Below are 22,814 nucleotides of genomic sequence, written 5' to 3' on the forward strand. Positions count from 1 at the left end.
TTAATGCAGTGCCATCTGAGATCCAAAAGACCACGGCCAATGTTGTTTTTTTTAGTTCTATCCCTTGTTATATTTGGATTTTAATGATATTATGTACTGATGAACTCCCTAAATGCTTCACAGTTTAATGTTAAGAAGCATTAACATGACATTGTTTCATCATTTGTCCACACATGCAGTTTGAGTGATATCTTACATCTTTACTTCTTGCATCCTATCTTTACTCAAATCTGCCTCTCTGATGATGCTCTTTTTCATATCTTTTATGTTGCCCAGCTACCAGAATTCTGAAACATTCCCCCTTCTGTTTTCTTTATCATTACAACTTTTCCAGCATTTTGTTAACCCGTCCCAACTTTTCTTGAAACATGTTGGTATCAAATTCAAAATGAATAGGCCTATATTTTCCATGGAATCAAATTTGTCATTTTCAACATTTGATATGATGTCTGTGTTGAAACAATGTCACGTCACGTCGAATGAGACATTTTAGATAATATCTAACCTATTGGGACAGTGTCTGTCTATCTGTGTATACCTAAACCATAGACTGTATGAAATAGCCTCGATCTAAACAAGCCAAAAACGTTCCAAATCCAAATTCCTGCAGTGACACTCCATTCCCGGCGGTGGCAGTATGGCATAGTTGTCGGCTTTGTTTACCAGTAACAGTGAGTCCACGAGTTATTTCTATTTGCCACGAAAATTTTGTAAGGCAGTAATGTCCAATAATCCTTGATTTTGTTAAGTTAAACACGGTTTCATGTCTTATTCTACATAAACACCAGATCAGCAGATCTCCGTGAGCAGAAGAGTGTGTGTGGAGTAGTGGACTTACTTCAGGTAGGCTCGTTTAATGTCTGCTGCTACACAGGAGGTCGATTTCTTTAAGCTAACTTACTCGAACATGAGAAAGTGGCAGATAAATCAGAAATAAGTCATGTGACAATTATTGATATTGTTTGCGAGTATTTTATTTAAAACGAGAAAAGGCAACCTTTTGATTCTGTGTCTTTCTGGTTATAGACTGTAGAAAACTGGATGGGATAACGTTAATCTTTTGGTCCGCTCAGAACATGGATCTCGGACATCCGTTTAGTCAGCAGGTTGACCTGCTGAGCGTGATGGTGAAAGAAGAAGATATAAAAGAGGAGGAATATGGTCATATGATTTCATGTCAAGATGAAGACGAAAAGCCCTTTGCAGAGCTTCACTGTAAAACTAAAACGGACGTCACAGAGTCCAACGTAACTTACAATGAAACAAAACAGACAACCGCGGAGATTGAAGTGAAGATTGAAGATGATGAACAAGAACACGATTATCTGCTGGGAAGTAAGTCCTTTCAGATACCTATTTTAGATGTGAATCCCTTAATACACGTGTTTTAATGTTATCCATAGCAACCACAAGAAAGTGGTTGTTGCAGCATCTGAAGTTTAATTTCTCAGTATCAGCTCATTAAAGTTATATTCCACCATTTGGGGAATTAGTCATTTTCCAGCTCCCCTTGAGTTAAAGCAACACCAAAGAGTTTTTTGTACCTCAAAATAATGTTTCCCAAATCTTTTCAGTGGTTCATCAACTTGTAATAGGGTGAACGGCACTTCTGCATTCGCTCGCTCGCAACAACAGCCAAAATGAAACATGGAGTGTGGATGTCTCCGCGAAGACACAGCTGTTACATTAGATGCGCACTCAATCAAGATTCGACACAGGACAAAAATACTGGTAGTAACAGGTTTTAAGCAATTTTGCAAATGTAGGGACAGCACACTCTAGTGAAAGTAGCCTAACCTAGGCCAACGATGCGCTCGGTGTCTGTAGCTGTCTGTGCACGTCCGCAATCGATTACGTTCCTCAAATGGAGAACACATCCATGTTCCCTCGCGTCTCATGGCCACTCAATGTAATCCTTCTGTGGTTGCAAAATTCTTGACAGTTCTTGATCGCTGCAGGAGAGAGAGAGAGAGAGAGAGGGAGAGCAAGAGAGTGCACCTGCAAAGTGTCTCTGTGCGCATGTGTGTGTCTGCATGCGGTTACGTTCGATTCACGTCAGAAGTTGGTCTGTCAGGTCCGTCATTCACGGCGCTCCATTATTTGATTAACTTTATCAGACAGCGCTGTAAAATGTGTCCCGGAATTTCTCTAGGATGGCTAGAGTTGCGGGACTTGAATAATTTATGCGCTATACCAGCAATCCCGCGCTGAAATTTAGGCCCTGAGTAAATAAAAGTAAAATAGATAATAATTAAATATTGCGATACTTTGCGCTACCCTATCGATATAATTGCGTGCACAAAATATCGTGATACTGAACAGAACGACCCCCGCCCCCCCCACTACAAACTAGGTGGGAACAGTGGCCTCTGAAGTAGGCAGAGTACAATTTCGGGGGAAAGCCTAAAAATGCACATCCCATAGGAAGTTAAATGTCTTGTAATTTAAAAAAGTGAGTAGCCTTGGTAACCAACTTGGTCTGTTCCTCCAATTGCAATTGGAGAAAAAAATAACTTTCCCTAAAATAACTTTTGAGTTAATATATGAAATGTCGGATGATGAGGAGGAACGGTCAAGAGGGAGGAGAGCTTAATATTTTTTATTTTATATTTTTATTTAATCTAAGGTACTGGTCAATTGTATGTCAGGCAAAGATTTGAATTTCAGGTGACCCCACACAGGGCTCCAGACTGCGACCAAATGGTTGCATTTTGCCACCAAAATTTGAAAGTGTGCAACTGATTTTTATATTGAGTAAATTTGACCCTTTTTTTAACATGTTAAACGTTGAAGGGACGCATCAATGAATCTGGAATCTGTGGCAGGCCAATGAGTGTGAGAAGGATTGAGAACGGCCACTGTAAGCGGCTAATGTGCGGAGGGGGAGGGTCCTAGAGATAATCGAGCGTGCATAAACCTCTGTGGGAAAGAGACAGATATCACAACCTGCTACGTGCGTCTGAACAATGCGCAAGCAAACTAGTGACTCGTTCTGTATTTATTAGGTTATCATAGGTCCGGCCCGCCACACACTTTAATCCGGCCCGCCGTGTATTTATTAGGTTATCATAGATCCGGCCTAACCTGACCCTCGCCAGATGAATTTCGTTCCGCTTAGCTCCGCCTAGCTTCACTCACATCCATCTGGGACCTCTTCCATTGAGAGTAATTTCTGCAACCAACTTTATGGTTCAGCCAATCAGGACGCAGGGCGGGAGTTTCATAGATGTGACATAGTGGAGAAGCGACCGTGAGACTGTTATCAGCGTCACGGGTTGGCTTCGATGTGAGTGTTTGAAGTAACACGTCCGGACAAGTGGCATATTCAATCATATGCAAGCATTTTTTGATTAGGCCCAGCCTTCTGAAGCAACACTTCAATGGATCGGTTCCAGATGGATGAGTGGAGCTAGGCGGAGCGAAATTCATCTGGCTAGGGTCAGGTTAGATCCGGCCCGCCACACACTTAAATCCGGCCTGCCGGGCATACGGTTATCATAGGCTGCTCACTATTTTTTTTTTTTTAATGAAGTAGCCGCACAAAATAAACATTAGGCGTGCGTGTGACAACGTGGACCCACCTCCAATCATGTGACTAACTTGCTCTGCTGCAGCCAGGGGCTTCTCTCGCAAACTCCTTCTGAATTTAGTGAATGTGTGGGGTTTTAATGTGTGATTTTGAGGACGATTTATATCGCCCACCCTTACTCTATACAAGGGCATATTTAATGGATTCTGTGTAGACAGATAGCATTGAAAGCTACAAGACAGTCACTCACTTGTATCCTTTTTACCCTGTAACTCATCCAGGTGTATCATAACACCCACTAGTGTCTGTCATAATGGATCTGTCTGTCATAATAGAACGTCTATCTGTCATTTTAAATCCACCTTGTAACTCTTCCAGGTGAATCGGAACACCCACAACAGAAGATCCATGGACAGAATGATGAACTGCAACTCAAAGGAAGGCTGCACCACTGCACCGTCTGCAGGAAGAGTTTCACAGCCCTGAGAGAACTCAAGAAACACCAGCAAACACACTCTCTTGGTGTTAATCCAAGGCAGAGTACTCGCAAAAAACAACATAAATGTTTTCATTGTGGGAAACTTTTTTCACAAGTTCCACATCTTAAAAGCCATATACTAGTGCATACTGGGGAGAAGCCTTATACATGTGTTAACTGCGGAAAAACTTTTTCACAAAGTTCACATCTTAAAATCCATAATTTAATACACACTGGAGAGAAGCCTCATAAATGTGTTCACTGCGGAAAAGCTTTTTCACACATTTTAACTCTGAAAAACCATATGTCTACTCACACAGGAGAGAAACCTCATAAATGTGACCAGTGTGGGAGAGGTTTTTATATGATTTCACATCTTAAAACCCATATGTTAATACACACCGGAGAAAAGCCTCATAAATGCATCCAGTGTGGAAAAGCTTTCTCACAAATTCCGCATCTTAAAACCCACATGCGAATACACACTGGAGAAAAGCCTCATAAATGTGACCAGTGTGGAAAAGCATTTTCACAAATTGCATCTCTTCAAGGTCATATGGTAATACACACTGGAGAGAAGCCTCACGTATGTTTTCAGTGTGGAAAAGCTTTTTCACGATCTCATAATCTTAAAACCCATATGCGAATACACACTGGAGAGAAGCTTTATAAATGTATCCAGTGTGGAAAAGGATTTCCAGACATTTCAGCTCTTAATAGCCATAGTCTCACTCACACTAGAGAGAAGCCTCACATATGTGACCAGTGTGGAAAAGCATTTACAAAAATATCAAATCTTAAATTCCATATGATTGTACACAGGGGAGAGAAGCCTCACGTATGTTCCCAGTGTGGAAAAGGTTTTTCGCAAATCGGAAATCTTACAAATCATATGCTATCACACACCGGAGAGAAGCCAAACCAATGTGTCCAATGTGGAAGAGCGTTTTCAATGAAGTCACATCTTAAAAGACATATTTTAACTCACACCGGAGAGAAGCCTCATAAATGTATTCATTGCGGCAAAGCTTATTCATATGGTTCGTCTCTGAAAACCCATATGCTAGTACACACTGGAGAGAAGCCTCATAAATGCAACCAGTGTGGAAAAGCTTTTCCATACACTTCCGTTTTAAAAACCCACATGTTAATTCACAGTGAGGAGAAGCCTCACATATGTATCCAGTGTGGAAAAGCTTTTGCAAAAATTTGGAATCTTAAAGCTCATATGCTTGTACACACTGGAGAGATGCCTTATGAATGTAAACAGTGTGGAAAAGGATTTCCAGACATTTCAGCTCTTAATAGCCATAATCTGAGTCACACTGGAGAGAAGCCTCACGTATGTTCCCAGTGTGGAAAAGGTTTTTCGCAAATTGGAAATCTTACAAGTCATATGCTAACACACACTGGAGAGAAGCCAAACCAATGTATCCAATGTGGACGAGCTTTTTCCATGAAGTCACATCTTAAAAGACATATTTTAACTCACACCGGAGAGAAGCCTCATAAATGTATCTATTGCGGCAAAGCTTATTCACGTGGTTCGTCTCTGAAAACCCATATGCTAGTACACACTGGAGAGAAGCCTCATAAATGCAACCAGTGTGGAAAAGCATTTACACAAATTCGGAATCTTAAAACCCATATGCGAAAACACACTGAAGAAAGGCTTCATGAATGTATCCAATGTGGAAAAGCTTTTCCAGATATTTCAGCTCTTAATATCCATAGTCTCACTCACACTGGAGAGAAGCCTCACATATGTGACCAGTGTGGAAAAGGTTTTTCGCAAATCGGAAATCTTACAACTCATATGCTAACACACACTGGAGAGAAGCCAAACCAATGTGTCCATTGTGGAAGAGCTTTTTCCATGAAGTCACATCTTAAAAGACATATTTTAACTCACACCGGAGAGAAGCCTCATAAATGTATCCAGTGTGGCAAAGCTTATTCACGTGGTTCGTCTCTGACAGCCCACATGCTTGTACACACTGGAGAGAAGCCTCATAAATGTAACCAGTGTGGAAAAGCTTTTCCATACACTTCAGTTTTAAAAACCCACATGCTAATTCACAGTGGGGAGAAGCCTCACACATGTTTCCAGTGTGGAAAAGCTTTTGCAAGAATTTGGAATCTTAAAGCACATATGCTTGTACACACTGGAGAGAAGCGTCATAAATGTAAACAGTGTGGAAAAGCTTTTTCATACATTTCAACTTTAAAAACCCATATGCGAATTCACACTGGAGAGTAGCCTCATAAATGTATCCTGTGCAGAGCATAAAATTGCACAAATTGGTATTTAACACAATTGTTATATTATGCGATTGCATTAAGCACTAGATATTTTTATAATCGCATATTTTTGTATGCGTTTGGGCCTTTCGTTTACACGTTAAGAGTTTAAGCGCAGAACATAGAACAGGGAGAGCTCATAAAATCATCGATATTTAAAGCAGATTAGTCTTTGTTCATTCATGGGGTGCATTTTGGCTTGAGTTGAAGGGGAAATGAAAGCTTATGGCCATTCTTCCCATCGTTTGTCTATACTTGTGCTATTATGATATAGGCCAGTGCAGTCGAGTCGAACCACGGAACACAATTGGCTGAGCCCATAAGTGCACCCATCCATCGCACGCACGCACGCACGCACACAACCACCCTTTGCTAACGCATATTGGACTGGCTTTTTGCAATTTTGGGTTTTTGCCTGTTGTTAATTCTTCACCTCCATAACAAAAGCATTTACATTGTGTACAGGGGGGTTATGTCACGAGAAGTTTGCTGTTTACAATATAAATACATCAACTCTAGAGGGAGATCTACAGTGGCCAAAAATACCTAAACCTTTAAAATTGATCAGCTTGCATAGCAATGACCAACACCCATAATTATGATGGTTGGGAATCCTGGACATAACGCAGCCTTTAGCATTTGTAAAACTATGATGAGCTATATTATCATGCACTGCTTATGGGTTCAAATGCCTAAATGGCCTATTCTAAACTAACGTGATGCGCAACCTCATTTCCGTGAATGAACATAATTTTTCTTTCCATGCATATGTGTATCAAGAAGGTCTCTGTTCATTGCTGTTATGAGATTTCATTCTTTTTTTCTGTTGAGTGTGAAATCATGCTATTGTAGTGGACACTATGGACATAATTCACCATACTGTTTCATATCGTTTTAGTATGATTGAATAAACGACACGCCGTTGCGTTGTCAACGTGAGACTCTTCCTCCACTCCGTTTATTGCAATCCTACACTATCATACTGTGATCCATGCTGCCATGCAATGTTATCCCAGTTTTATTTCCGCCAGACTGATAAATCTTCTGTCTCCTGCCGTTCAAAAACATTTAGATACATGCAAATAAACTCTAAGACTCCTATAAAATATCACAGAACATTTGATCAAATACTAGTCTACTGGATTTACATTACTATTCAATCTGCTGTTCACTGGGTGATCATTAGCACTGAGTTACACATTTTTGTATCTGGGGAAAGTCTTTCAGCTAAAATTGTATAATTTCTGGCCCATGGGTGATGTTTATGTGTGTCACGTCGTCCTGGATGTGATTTTGTACTGCTTTGTGGCTGTTTAAGGCAATTTTGGTGGCATCTCTGAGTGCGGTTTATGGTACTCATTCCAAGTGATCTGTGAGCTGGGTAATGAGGATCTTACCACATAGATAGATAGGTATCTATCAATCTATCTATAGGTATCTATCAATCTATCTATAGGTATCTATCAATCTATCTATCTATCTATCAATCTATCTATTTATCTATCTGGTAAGATCCTCATTACCCAGCTCACAGAGCACTTGAAATGAGTACTTGTTCCTTATAGTATTGCTGTCCTTAGTTGGACAAAGGGGGATTCTGTGCAGTAGTTGCCCTGTCATTCTAACAGAATAGACATATCGGGTGTAATCAGAGTGTTACGGCTCAAGAGTTACAGCTGTTCCGGGTTTCTCTATTTGAGTGTTAACTATTTGGGTGATAATATTCCACGAGGGAGACTCTCAAGGCCTGTGGTCCGAAATATGTGTACACGCACAGATTGGGACTATTCACTGCAAAAAATGATATCTTACTCTTAAGTGTTATAATCTTATATTAAGATTTTTAGAAAATCTAGTTAATATTGTTTTTATGAAGATACTTACTTTGAGCTTTCTAATAAGATTATTTGACTTAAAATAAGTCAAAATCTTCTTAAATTAAGACATAAAAACAAGTAAATTTATCTGCCAGTGGATTAAGTAATGTTATCTTAATTGAAGACTCTGTCTAAGAAAATATGTGTGAACGCACAGATTGGGACTATTTTAAGTATCTCCAGAGTGCTGCCGTTCACTGGGTGCTTAGTATCATTATCACTGTAATCATTCTATGTTGTTTTTTATGTCTTTTAATTATTACTTTTTAAACACTTTTAAACTATTGCCCTTTTATGCTTTCATGTAACATTACCTTGTGTGTTTTGTGTTTGTGTCTTTTTTATTCTTTACTTTTTAAACTATTATTTGACCGTTGGACTTATATGCTTTCATTAGCTATTCCTGTTTTCTTTTGTTTATGTAAAGCATGACCTCTGTGTTTGAAATGTGCTATATAAGTAAACTTGACTTGACTATTCCTACTAGAGTATCCTAGAACTTCATGGCTAGTTAGTTCAGCAGTAAGTTTTCACTAGTCGTCTAACATCATTTTTTTTATCAGGCTACATAATTACTCTGCCGCCATGATCCATTCAAAAACCCATAGAAGCACGGCACTTCATAATGGGCTGATTTCAGGGAAAAGCTAGACGTTTGTTGGACAAACACCCCTAACAAGTAATTTCCAGGGAAGCCCGGCATCTCAGGGAGTGAATGGGGCTGTGGGATTGACCAGATGCCAAGCATCCTAAGAGCCCAAAAGATTCTGAAGGACTCTTCTCATCCTAACAATGGATTATTCCTACTGCTGAAATCAAGAAGACGCCTATGTAGTCACAAAGCCAGAACTGAGAGACTCAGGAGAAGTTTTTATCCCCAGGCCATCCGAACTCTGAACTCACACTATACTGACTTTGCACACATTCACTCCTCAGCACTCTCAAACATTTCCCAACTCTGAACTCACACTATACTGACTTTGCACTCATTCACTACTCAGCACTCATGACCCCCCCCCCCCCCCCACACACACACACACACACACACACCTACAAGACTTTTAGCACTTAGCATCCCTCTCCCTATGCTACAGACCTTTTATTTATTTTCTTATTTCATCACACGTCAAAACACACACACACACACACACACACACACACACACACACACACACACATATCTGACTTTCTCCAACTTTTGCACATCTCCATAGAACTTTTTATTTATTATTTTTGATTTCTCCTCCATCTACCCATGTCCTTAATTGCCTAGCCTTTCTGCCCACCCCCATCCCCAACACACACACTTACATCATCACTGTCATCACTTCACATACATACATCACACTGCTTGCTACAGTAAGCCTCCTCTACATACTTGCTGCACACTGCCCCCCCCCCCCCCCCCCCACACACACATACACAGCACATTGTCTTCAGGATCTTCTCCAACACACATCCTCTACATACTTACAGCACACTGCCCCCACCTACACACTACACACACACACACAGTCACTGCTCCACTCCCCTCTCGCCCACACACACATCTTCACTGTCATCACTCACATACATCATACATACAGTACTCTGCTTGCAATAGTAAGTCCCTTCACCATACTTGCAGTACACTGCCCCCCCCCCACCAATACACAGCACATTGTCTCATGAGGAAGCTTCCCCAACACACATATTGCACACTGCCCTCTCCCCACATACACAGCACACTATCCCATCTCCCCTGTCATCCCCCCAACACACACACCAAGACCCCTGGCAGTTGGGTTAGCCCCTTGAGCCGTGGATCTGCCCAAGGTTTCTTCCTCGGTAAGGGAGTTTTTCCTTGCTCTTGGGTGCTCCTTGTTGGTGCCCCCCACCCAATCCCAATCCTCCCCCACCTTTTTTATGCAGCCCTTGCCACTTAAAGGGAAACTTGGCAGGATTTCCGCCTCTGCTGGAGAAATTGTGCATTATGCTATTTCAAACTGTGGAAAAAGGTAACGATAAAGCACATGGATTTGTTTACAAGCTAGCAAAACGGTTAGCATAAGTTTGGCAGACAATGTATATGTTACAAGGTAAGAAACACGATTTAAAACGAGTTTCTTGTTTCTCACTTCTCTTTTCGGGACGGTAGTCGCAATGTTGCAAGGTTGGTTTTCCGCCTGGGGACGCTAGGGGCAGCGGGAAAAGTCACCATTTTCACCGGAACAGGTCATTTAACCATCCAAATGATTTCTAAACGGGTTTATTACGTTGAAATAGTTGCCAAGTTTCCCTTTAATCTACTAAACCCCTCTTCTACTGCACTCTTTACCCCTTTTAAATGCATACAATATTTAAACAAGCCAAAAAAAGCCCTGCAGTGACACTCCATTCCCGTCGGTGGCAGTAATGTATAGTTGTCTGCTTGGTTTGCCAATCACTGTCCACGAGTTAATTCTATTTACCACTGGAGTTGTATAAAATACTGTTATCATCCGCAATGTTGGTCAAGAATGCTCGATTTTGAGAAGATAAACGCGATTTCACGTCTTATCCTACATAATTACCAGATCAGCAGATCTCCGTGAGCAACAGTGTGTGTGGAGTAGTGGACTTGCTTGAGGTATAGTAGTTTAATGTCTATGCTACGTTACAAACAAACAGGTCGATTTCTTAAGTTAACTTGCTCGAACATGGGAAAGTGATCGATGGAAATAAACCATGTGCCAAGTATTGAAGTAACAGATAATGTTGTTTTCTAATATTTTATTTAAAACGAGAAAAGTTCTTGAAAGGCCACCTTTTGTTTTTGTGTTTCTTTGACCAGGCTGTAGAAAACTTTGGATGAGATCATACGGTGCGTTGGGAACATGGATCTCGGACTTTCGTTGAGTTCTGGCTGTAACGTCACTGAAACGCGGCAGGTTGACCCGCCGAGCGTTATGGTGAAAGAAGAAGATATAAAAGAGGAGGAGTATGGTCATATGATTTCATGTCCAGATGAAGATGAAAAGCCCTTTGCAGAGCTTCACTGTAAAACTGAAACAGACGTCACAGAGTCCAATGTTTACAATGAAACAAAACAGACAACCGCGGAGATTGAAGTGAAGATTGAAGATGATGAACAAGAACACGATTATCTGCTGCAAAGTAGGTCCTAAGTCCTTTCAGATCCCCCTTTTATATGTGAATCTCTTAACCATGCTAAAAAAACGCATTGTAATGTTAACCATACCAAAGATTGTTAAGGCGGAGCAAGATATTTCATCAGGAGCCACTTCCGGGAACCCGGATCGCACGAGGGGGGGGGGGGGGTCAAAATCCCCCTTTATGCAGAGCAGAGGCAGCGACTGCTCCATTGAAGTCTATGGATATAGCTCAGAATTTCACCACATATGCTAAGGTCTTGGTTCTATAGAGTTAGGAATGTGAATTTCGGGCACATTTTCATGATCCTCAAACCCTTCTGAACATTTCAGGTACATTTTTAGCATTTTTGAGCAATCCAGTCTGGAGAAAATCAACCTTATATCAGGTGTGCGCCGGTTATTTCTACCGCTGCTGTTGGCCGGTTGCAACTTACGCTCGTCAATACGTCATCGACACGCCTCTTTATGCAGACAGGATTCGATCCCCATTTCGCGCCCATAGACATGAACTACGACGAAGTATCTTGCTCCGCCTTAACAATCTTTGACCATACCCTGCAAAAACTGCTTATCTCAGAAAATCTAACCATGTGTTGTTCGTTTTACATAAAGCTCAAAAAAATCTAGATGGTATTGTTTTCAGTAGAGACTTACCTAGTGGTTTCTCGTAAAATTATTCGACTTAATTTAAGAAGAGTTTGACTTATTTTAAGACTTCTAACGTTAAGTGAGCAAATTTGTCTTGATAAAGGGGACTTGACATTGCACGCGGCATGCGGTTCGCTCGCCACTAGATTGCTCTTGGTTGAGGTAATGTCCGTAGGATTTTTGTTGTGGCTGCCGGTGGGCTCAGCGCAGAAGACTAACGGCTCCTACACACAGTTGCGTTCCGTCAACGCATTCCAGTGGGTGTTCCCGACGGTAGCTATGCAAATTACTTGAAGTAAAACCGTAATGTGATTGGTTGGTGCCGTCCGTTGATTGGCTTGATTGGCCGGTGCCGTCTGTCGGTGCAGCACCAGCTGAACTTCTCAACGCGAGCTACGGGAGAAACGCGACGCAACGGACCCACAATTCAGTTCGGCAACGGATGACGTGAGCCCATGTAAAGTGAATGGGATGCGTCTCCAGCAACACAACGCACGCAGCTGTGTGTAGGAGCCGTTATGTGGGTTGCTCGCGTTGTGGGTTGCTCGCGTTGAGAAGTTCAGCTGTTGCTGTACCGACGAACGGCACCGGCCAATCAAGCCAATCGAGGGACGACACCAGCCAATCAAATCACTGTTATACTTCAAGTCATTTGCATAGCTACCGTCGGGCAACACCCACTGGCATGCGTTGACGGAACGCAACTGTGTGTATGAGCCGTGAGGCCCGTTTCACTCCAGGTGCGTGGCCTGAGGGTGTCAGCTGCGTGGCATTGTGGGTAACGTAGTCAGCTGCAGCACTTGAGGCAGTATAGTTGTCGGAGTTTAATAGTCTACTTTTACTTTCTATGCCCACTGTTATGTTGACGGGGAAAAAAATGACCAGAGAAAAAGAGACATTCATAGATTCAGTTTTCAAATCAGTACAGTTCAAGTGAGTGGAGCATTTCTAGCATTTGAAGAGCCGTGTAATAAAAAGGCATATTTATCAGATGCAGTGTACACAGATCGCATTGAATGCTACAAGAAAATTGTTCATTCGGTTCCTGTTAGGACACACTTTAACACTTGTGTCTGTCATAATGGAACATCTGTCTGTCATTCTAAATCCATTCTGTAACTCTTCCAGGTGTATCAGAATACGATCCAGATACAACACCACAGAAGATCCATGGACAGAACGATGAACTCAACCTGCAACTGAAAAGAAGGCTGCACCACTGCACAGTCTGCAGGAAGAGTTTCACAACCCTGAGAGAACTCAAGAAACACCAGCAAACACATTCTGTTAGGGTGAATGAAAAGCAGAACACTAGCAGCAAAAGGCAGCATAAATGTTCCCAGTGTGGAAAAGCATTCTCACAAGCTTCTCATCTTAGTAGTCATATTGTATCTCACACGGGAAAGAAGCCTCATAAATGCGTACAATGTGGAAAAGCTTTTTCACAAGTTCCACATCTAAAAACCCATATGCTAATACACACTGGAGAGAAGCCTCATAAATGTACCCAGTGTAGAAAAGACTTTTCACAAATTCAACAACTTAAAACCCATTTGCGAGTACACACAGGTGAGAAGCCTCATAAATGTGCACATTGTGAGAAAACATTTTCTACATGCATGTCACATAACCGCCACATACTTACACATACTGGAGAGAAGCCTCATAAATGTGTATTATGTGGAAGAGCTTTTCTACGCATTTCAAATTTCAAAAAACACATGTTAACACACACAGGAGAGAAGCCTCATAAATGTAAGCAGTGTGGAAAAGCTTATCCACGCATATCGTCACTTGCCACCCACATGAGAACGCACACTGGAGAGAGGCCTCATATATGTACCCAGTGTGGAAAAGATTTTTATATGATTTCACATCTTAAATCCCATATGTTCATACATACTGGTGAGAAGCCTCATAAATGTGCGCATTGTGAAAAAACATTTTCTACATGCACGTCGCGTAACCGCCACATACTTACACACACTGGAGAGAAGCCTAATGTATGTACCCAGTGTGGAAAAGCTTTTTCACAAATGACACATCTTAAAACCCACATGCTAATACACACTGGAGAGAACCCACACAAATGTGCCCAGTGTGAAAAATCTTATTCATGCATATCGTCACTTAACACCCACATGCGAATACACACTGGAGAGAATCTCTCTTGCCACTTGGCAGCCACCCACACACACACACAGGTACACCCCCCCCACACACACACTTTTTCGTCATCCCCCTCCCACACACCCCATTACCCCCACCCCCCCACACACACACATATATATAAATATATATATATTAAAAATATAAAAATGATTTTTTTGTTGTTTTTTGTATTTTTGCTTCCTTCCTTTGCTTCCCTTCAAGGTTGGATTTTTCCTTTTTTTTTTCTTTCATTGTGCGATTACAATAAATCACCAACAGATTATTTTTTTATACCGGTTTTTAGTCAGCTTTAGCAGAGGTGGCAATCATACTGGAGGGTACTGTATGATTGGCCGAATCGGATTTCAAGTACATTTTGTGTCAAGAAAACCTTCCTCTGTCAGCAGTCAGATTGTAGGCTTGTAGCTGATCCAACACCCCATATAATAGACATTGTTGTGGATGGAACATATTTGTTATGTTTAAACGTCCCCTGGACTTAGGTCTGACTTTGTAAATTGTTATGGATGGAACATATTTGTTATGTTTAAATGTCCCTTGGACTTAGGTCTGACGTTGTAAATTGTTATGGATAGAACATATTTGTTATGTTTAAATGTCCCTTGGACTTAGGTCTGACGTTGTACATTAGGTGTTGAATTGTTTATTAAATACCATTTAGTATCTGTGTCTCCCTGATTCGATATCATGTTATTATCATAAGAATTACACAAGTATGTAACAGTTGGTAATAAGAATTTCTTAAGTATATATATAAGTATAGTATATATACTCTTTTGATCCCGTGAGGGAAATTTGGTCTCTGCATTTATCCCAATCCGTGAATTAGTGAAACACACTCAGCGAGGTGAAGCACACACTAATCCCGGCGCAGTGAGCTGCCTGCAACCAGTGATGCCAGTAACGCGTTAGTCTATTTTGACCACTTTTTTCGGTAACAAGTAATCTAACGCGCTACTATTTACAAACCAGTAATCAGATTAAAGTTACTCATCTAAGTTACTGTGCGTTACTATTTTTGTCATTTTCCTTAGTAAAAAGATATATTCTTTGCTTTCTTCTTGTCTTGGGGATTAATGTCATGTAGGCTATGCTCATGTTTTCGAAGCACCACTATTGAAAAAGCTGTTGGTAGCATCGGCTAACTAGCTCCAGATTTTGGAGTGCAGGGGACAAGCCGAGATGGGCTATGAGACATACGTTCACACTCGGTATCATGTTTCAATACACTTTAGGTCAATATCACACCGGAATTCTCCTTTAAGACCCATTTCACATCAGACTACACAAAAGTGTACCCAATTGTCTCATAAGATTAAAACATAATGATAGTCTTGCACACTGCACTGTTTGTAACAGCGACTTTAGCATTTCTCACAGCGGGTTAAATGATTGCAAAAGACTTGTTGAGGTGAGTTTAACAAGTGTAATTTCATTTGCATATTACTCAGGCCTATACCAGATGGCTAGTTGCCAAGGCTACATGAAAAAAAAAAATCAACAAAAAAATCTACATATTTTACTATAACAATTTCTATCAATAGGCCTTCCTTATGTTGGTGTTGGTATTATTGTACAAACATCTGCATTTCAGTATCTAAGTAGGTTAGGTTGGGATGTCTGCTATACATGGCTGACATTACTGTTAAAATACACTTCCAGTATAGTGAGTATTGGCAACACCGGTTATCATTTTTATGTTGAGGCGGTGGGGGTGTTGTCGGCAGCTGCTGAAAGTAACTAATAAAGTAACTTGTAATCTAACTTAGTTGGGGGCCAAGCAGCGAAGCTGCGAAGGCACCCATTGACTTACTAGCTTTTCCTATTATTATTACACTTCTGCCATTGGAGTCTATGGCAGCCCATAGAACGCCTGGCTAAAAAGTGCAGATTTTTTGGCAGAAAGTTTCGGGACACTCCACTGACCATTCACACTTATTTACGGACCTCTAAACCCAGCCATCTAGCGCCACCAACAGGTCAAAATCTGGCCGAAAATTGAACCGAAGGGGTCTAAAGTTATGAAATTCGGTGCACTGATTCAGGACCATCCCATGATCACTCTCACCAATTTACAGAACTCTATGCCCAACACTGTAGCGCCACCAATGGGTCGAACCTGGATTGCATTCACGCAAGTGACCATTGAATGGTGCGTCCAATTTTCACATATCAGGCACCGTTGGAATCCCTGGACCGGGAATCCCTGGACCTGGAAGTTCAATGACCCCTATTACGTCACTTTCTGCCATATTGGACCTCCGCCATATTGGATTTAGTCCAAACTCTACGAAAAGTTTCAGCGGTCAGAAATTTCATCCGATTTTCATGGAACTTGGCGGAGATGATCTTCTCCCCGAGCCGCACAAACGATACTTGTCAGATTTTTCAAATTCATTTTTGTTTGCCCGTGACAGCCAATCAAATATGGTGATGAAGCCGCCAAACAGGAAGTGGACAAACATCTAGGTGATGCTTTGAGTTAACACAACAAGACTTGATACCATTAGTCAGGACACTGTCCCAATCACTCACAGCAATTTTCATGCATATACATTGAACACTCTAGCGCCACCACCAGTTCAAAGCTGGACATGCGTTCATGCGCGTGATCCTTGACTCTTTTGTCTGATTTTCACAATTGAGGTAGCGTCTGAATCCTTGAACAATCTCGAGTTCATCGACCCCTATCCCGTCACTTTCCGCCATATTGGACCTCCGCCATATTGGATTTAGTCCAAACTCTACGAAAAGTTTCAGCGGTTACAAATTTCATCCGATTTTCACAGAACTTGGCGGAGATGATCTTCAGACCGAGCCGCACAAACCATACTTGTCAGATTTTTTATTTTCAAGTTTGTTTGCCCGTGACAGCCAATTACACATGGCGACGATGCCGCCTAACAGGAAGTGGGCTAACATCTTGGCTACGCTTTAATGTATGAAGTCTAAACTTGGTACAGGGACTTGGTATCTGATTGTGAGGACGCCCTAGGAAATTGGCATCATTTGGCCTCTATAGGGGGCGCTGCAATACAGGAAGTGAGCTTGTATCTCAGCAACGCTTTGATGTACTAAGTCCAAACTTGGTATAGAGACTTGGTACCTGATTGTGGGGATGCACTAGGAAACTGGCGTCATTTGGCTTCTACAGGGGGCGCTGCAATACAGGAAGTGAGCTTGTATCTCAGCAACGCTTTGATGTATGAAGTCCAAACTTGGTACAGGGACTTGGTATCTGATTGTGAGGACACAGTAGGAAATTGGCATCATTTGGCCTCTATAGGGGGGCGCTGTAATACAGGAAGTGGGCTCAAATCTCAGCAACGCTTCGTTGTATGAAGTCCAAACTTGATACATGGGCATATTAGCTGATTGTGAGGACATGCAAGGAAAGTGGTCTCATTTGGCCTCTAGGGGTGTTGCAATAAAGAAAATGAGCTCACATCTCAGCAACACTTTGGTGTATGAAGTCCAAACTTGGTAGACGGACATGGGAGCTGATTGTAAGAACGCACAAGGACATTGGTGTAATTTGGCCTCTAGGGGCGCTGTAACAAAGTAAATGAGCTTATTTCTCAGCCGTTCTTTATCCAATTGCCATCAAACTTGCTGTGAGTGGTTGCTCATGCCATGGCAACGCCATTCCTGCTATAGTGCACTGCTTGGCCCCCGCATTGCTGCTTGCAGCTATATTTACTTTTAAAATCAAGTAATCAGTAAAGTAACTTTTTAAAGGAGTAATCAGTAATCAGATTACTTTTTCAAGGTAACTGTGGCAACACTGCCTGCAACAACGCTCGGGGAGCAGTGAGGGGTTTGGTGCCTTGCTCAAGGGCACTTCAGCCGTGCTTACTGGTCGGGGTTTGAACCGGCAACCCTCCGGTTACAAGTCCGAAGCGCTAACCAGTAGGCCATCGGCTGTCCCGCTATGGTTTGTAGTAATTAAAATGCTTCATAAGCATGAATTCTCAACATCACAGCCCTTTCAGGTTTGGACACCTATGCAAAAACAAATGTGTGAACAGGACAATTGAAGTGAATTAGAAAATGACACTGAATATTTGGCCATTCAGTTGGGTCTTTTTCCTATGAGTCAGCTGGTAAATTTAACCCTCATGTTATCCTTGGGGTCAATTTGACCCCAAGCAACGTTTAACATCATAAAATATATGGTTCACTTTTTTTTTTTGCTTCATGTTTCATGACTTTTCCTCAATTGAAGGGTACAACAGAGTTAGCATGAAATTTGTACAATAATTTGTTTTCAATGCCCTGTACAAATATTTTGTACATTGATGTTCCTTGGGGTCAGTTTGACCCCAGCTGTATGAAACATAGGATACATGAATATTTGACACATTATGGATATTATTATTTGAATAGTATGAGAACATATTGTTATTATCATTATTACATGCACAAGTACATATTACATATAAATCATTTTGGCAGGACTGTATAAGTCAAAAGGGGAAGCAACAGCAAGCCTTTGGGCTGCTGACAATGGATGGGCAATATTGCCAGCCAGGGTTCCAAGGTTCATAAAGGGGTGTGTGTGTGGGGGGGGTGGGATTGTTTTGTAGTGCTTTTGATGGTGGTTATTACACTCTTGTTAAGTACCTGTCACAAAAAAAACCTGGGTAACAATATTAATTATAATAATTTTCTGAGGGTTTATTTAGCTGGGGTCAAATTGACCCCAAGGATAAAGAGTGTCGGTAAGATTTGAGGATAACACAAGGGTACTCACTGAATCCAGCTGTCGTCAACTCAAGACTAACAGAGTTAAATGGTACCATGAAGCTCACTTACGAGTAAATTTGTCAAGCCAGGTTTCCTCTTAGTTTCAATGCGCGTTCCCATAAGAAGGGCGTTTATCGCGTCATTTTACCCACCTTTACCAGATGGATCGATCTAGAGCGGTTTATTTCAAGTCAAGTCAAGTCGGCTTTTATTGTCAATTTCTTTACATGCACTGGTCATACAAAGAATTGAAATTTCGTTTCTTACTTTCCCATGCAGACATAGACATACTTTAAATACAGACATAGGCATACTATAGACATAGCCATAGACAATAAACATTAAATTAAAGTGCAAGACTGAAATATAGAACATGTATGTATCAAAATAGAAATATAGGACATATAGCCTATGTATAAAAAAAAAAATTGAGGTAGTTGTGTTGTATATTTATATAGTCTTAACAGTTACATGAAGTTTAAACTTGTGCTTGTGTGACCTGTATATTTACATTGATATGCAGTATGCAGTAATTTCAAGTAGAAAAGGGGGGGGGGGTAGGGTAGACAGGATCCTAGCTTCCTAGGTTCCTGGGTGGGTGGGGGGGGGGGGGGGGGCTGTCAGTGATGGGAGACTGGGTAGAGTGTTCAGCATCCTGATTGCTTGGTGGATGAAGCTACTTGCCAGTCTGGTGGTGCGGGAGCGGAGGCTCCTGTACCGCTTTCCAGAGGGCAGGAGGCTGAACAGTTCGTGTTCAGTTATTTCACGCAAGAGGAACATGTTATAATAATTAAAATGAGGAGTTCAAGCAGAAGATTGTTGCTAGAGAAACACAATTTCGCATAATCTAAAGTATCATAAAATATACATAAAGTATTTAGGCCTAACCGAGTCAAAGATGATCGAAGATCCAACTCCACATTCTTCCAGTGACACTCCGTTCCAGGCGGTGGCAGTGATGCATAGTTGTCTGGTTCGATTGGCAACTACAATCGACGAGTTATTCCATTCCATTCGCAACAGAATTTCTTAACTACGGTCATCCAGTATGTTGGTTCAAGAATGCTTGATATTGTGAAGATAAACACGGGTTCATGTCTTACCCGACATAAACACCAGATCAGTAGATCTCCGTGAGCAGAACAGTGTGCGTGGAGCAGTGGACTTGCTTCAGGTAGGCTCGTTTAATGTCTATGGGTATGCTAGCCTATACGTTACACACAATACAGTCGATTGGTTAAGTTAACAACTTGAATAGTGATAGATGAACATACGCCATGTGCCAATTATCGAAGCAACAGGTGATGATGTTTACGAGTGTTTGATTTAAACGAGATCTAGATCTTGAAAGGCAGCCTTTTGATTTTGTGTTTCCTTGCCTAGGCTGTAGAAAACTTTGGATGGGATCATCTTTAGTGCGTTGGCATGGATCTCGGACATCCGTTTAGTTCTGGCTGTAACGTTACCAAAACGCAGCAGGTTGACCAGCTGAGTGTGATGGTTAAAGAAGAAGACCTGAAACAAGAGGAGGATTATGGATATATGATTTCTCAAGTTGAAGATGAAAAGCCCTTTGCAGAGCTTCACTGTAGAACTGAAACCGATGCCGCAGAGTCCAGCGTTACTGACAATGAAACAAAACAGACAACCGCGGAGATTGAAGTGAAGATTGAAGATGATGAACAAGAACACGATTATCTGTTAGAAAGTAAGTCCTTCATATCACCCTTTTAGATGTGAATCCCTTGTAACCATGTTAAGAAAAACTTTTAAAAAAAAACAAAAAAAACAACAACAGTATTTTGCTATGTTAACCATGTTAGCAACTACAGGAAACAATGTTTGTTGTGTAACCTGAAGCAAAGTTTAAAGGATAATGTACAGAACACCAGTCATTATCGAGAAATAAGCCCTGACAGGACGAACAGGACCCCGATGCGCCAGCGGAGGGGTCTTGCTTCGTCCTGAAGGGACTTATTTGACAGATAATGGACTGGCGTTCCATACATTATCCCACATATTCTGCTCCACATGATATGTCTCTTTACATTTACTACCGTTTCGTTGTAGCTTTAGCTGAGAAACAAATAGTTTGCAACACAAGCTGAACTTGAATCAAATATTCTTTAGAACACAGCTGATCACTGCTTTCACTTTTGAAGTTCCATTGCAAGAAGTGACCGGACTACTTGCGGAGTAATATAAAAGGCATAGCCTAAATCATAGCACGAAACCCCCTTGCCATTGACAGTGGTAATTATGTATTTGCAGCTGTAATTACATGAATTTATCACCCGGAGAGAAGAAATATTCTTTTCTGATTGGCTGGTGGTGTGGCTATTAATTCTAAATAACGGGACACCTATGAAGTAGATCTGGTAAAAACGAGTTTAATCACCGTTCCATATCAATGTTTATGAATGGTTACTAAAACAACCATACTAGGACGACAGTTGAGCCTGGAAGTAGGCTTCGCAACAATTTAATCAACTGTAAACAAGGTAACTGTCCATTAGGTTGTCATTTTTGTGAAAAAATCCTGTTCCGATTTTTGACATCTAAAGATGTTTCCATTTTCAACGCTAAATATAGGCCAATTTACCGACAACTAACAGGCATTAGGATGAATGTAAAGAGGGCATAAAGAGGCCTGGTCCTACCAGACTCTCGTACATTTCATAATGTACAAAGAGTCTAGCCACTTTCCATTGCCAAGCGTTAACTTCCTTGAAGGCGAGTACTATGTTTAAAACTATTGGATCTGCCATAACCAATCGCTTACGTTTGGTCGTGACGTAATGTCATGCTCAAACTAGAGCATGTAGCGCACAACCTCAACGTCATCGTTCTCAGCCACCCCCTCTGTTCGCTGATTGGACAGGTAAAATTTGGCCTGAGAAAACCCGTGAATATACAGAAATCCCAGACGACGGACTGAAGGAACTGAGGGTGGAGCCAGGCTAACTTGAGATGCACAAGTCGGCAATATTTCTGATGATTTACTGCTGTGAAGTTTCGTGCACAATGACTTGGAGTGCAACATTCTCGAAAAACATTAAGCAAAGTGGATGGCCATAACATCAATGAAAAACATTACTACAGGCTTCAACATGCCTGTAGAAATGTCAAACAAATTTCACCTACACAGGAACTCACGATCGCACAGTTTGCATACCAGTTTGTCCTTCTCCATAGTTTGGTCTGCAGTCCAAAACCCAAAGTGCTTCCATATCAAACTCCTCAAGTGATTAGCGGTCACTCGTCTCTCTCATGTCGTACAGGTTGATCGCTGTTGTCCTCCACATAAGGAATTCTTTATTTTCTTTTTCTGCTTGTTTGTGAGTTTTGGTACATCTATTTTTTTTTTAATTTGTTTAAAATTAATAGTGTACATATTTGGTTCAAATCGATTCCCTATTTTAGTTTTCCCTATCGATTTTCGAACGTAAAGTGAAAGCCCTACTGTCCATGCTATCGCTGTTATAGGGTCAAAGAAAGTTGTACAACAAAAAATAAGTAAAGTTGGCTTATTTTTAAGCGGAACCGCTTGTTTCCTTTGTGTGCTATAAAGGCATGACTATTGCCTATAGTAGCAACCAAGCAAACAAGGTGATAAGCAGGATAATGACATTGTGATGAGCAGGCTTTTCAGCGTGCTGCAGAAAGTTCCATTCACATGAATGGGACTTCCTAACGTTTGGAGGTCTCTAAGTCTTGTGACAAGGTTTCTAAGCTGTTGTCACATATGCCAAACATCACTATCAGCCTGCCCACTGAATACGTTGTAAAAATGCAGTCACTGTGGACAGTCTAGGCTCTAAAAACTGCAATAAAAACAGCCTGGTTCAGCCTGGACCACGGATGGGGGTTCCACATTGCATGCGCAAACGGAAGTGCTGCGCTATGAAACCCATTATTTTCAAAGGCCT

General features: G+C 41.3%; 2 protein-coding genes and 1 pseudogene across 9 annotated transcripts in view; 2 read left to right on the forward strand and 1 right to left on the reverse strand.

Moving 5' to 3' along the window:
* Positions 1-22,814, reverse strand: part of LOC121718789 (zinc finger protein 708-like) — a 712,111-nt gene that overhangs the window by 343,422 nt on the left and 345,875 nt on the right. The window lies entirely within an intron of this gene.
* The window catches only part of LOC121718798 (gastrula zinc finger protein XlCGF57.1-like), a 102,084-nt gene that overhangs the window by 55,893 nt on the left and 23,377 nt on the right, over positions 1-22,814 (forward strand). Inside the window, exons 1-2 of one of the 5 annotated variants that reach the window (XM_042104013.1) lie at positions 10,546-10,793; positions 20,269-20,593. In XM_042104013.1, the coding sequence (XP_041959947.1) occupies positions 20,311-20,593 (283 nt within the window). In that variant the 5' untranslated portion in view covers positions 10,546-10,793; positions 20,269-20,310. Of the gene's footprint in view, positions 1-10,545; positions 10,794-11,033; positions 11,321-19,852; positions 20,060-20,268; positions 20,594-22,814 lie in introns of those variants that run through there. The other 4 variants (XM_042104011.1, XM_042104012.1, XM_042104015.1 and 1 more) reach the window with 4 other exon arrangements.
* Positions 660-6,297, forward strand: LOC121719845 (annotated as a pseudogene).

This window comes from Alosa sapidissima, chromosome 9 (assembly GCF_018492685.1).
Source record: "Alosa sapidissima isolate fAloSap1 chromosome 9, fAloSap1.pri, whole genome shotgun sequence".
In the NCBI taxonomy this organism is placed as follows: Eukaryota; Metazoa; Chordata; class Actinopteri; order Clupeiformes; family Clupeidae; genus Alosa; species Alosa sapidissima.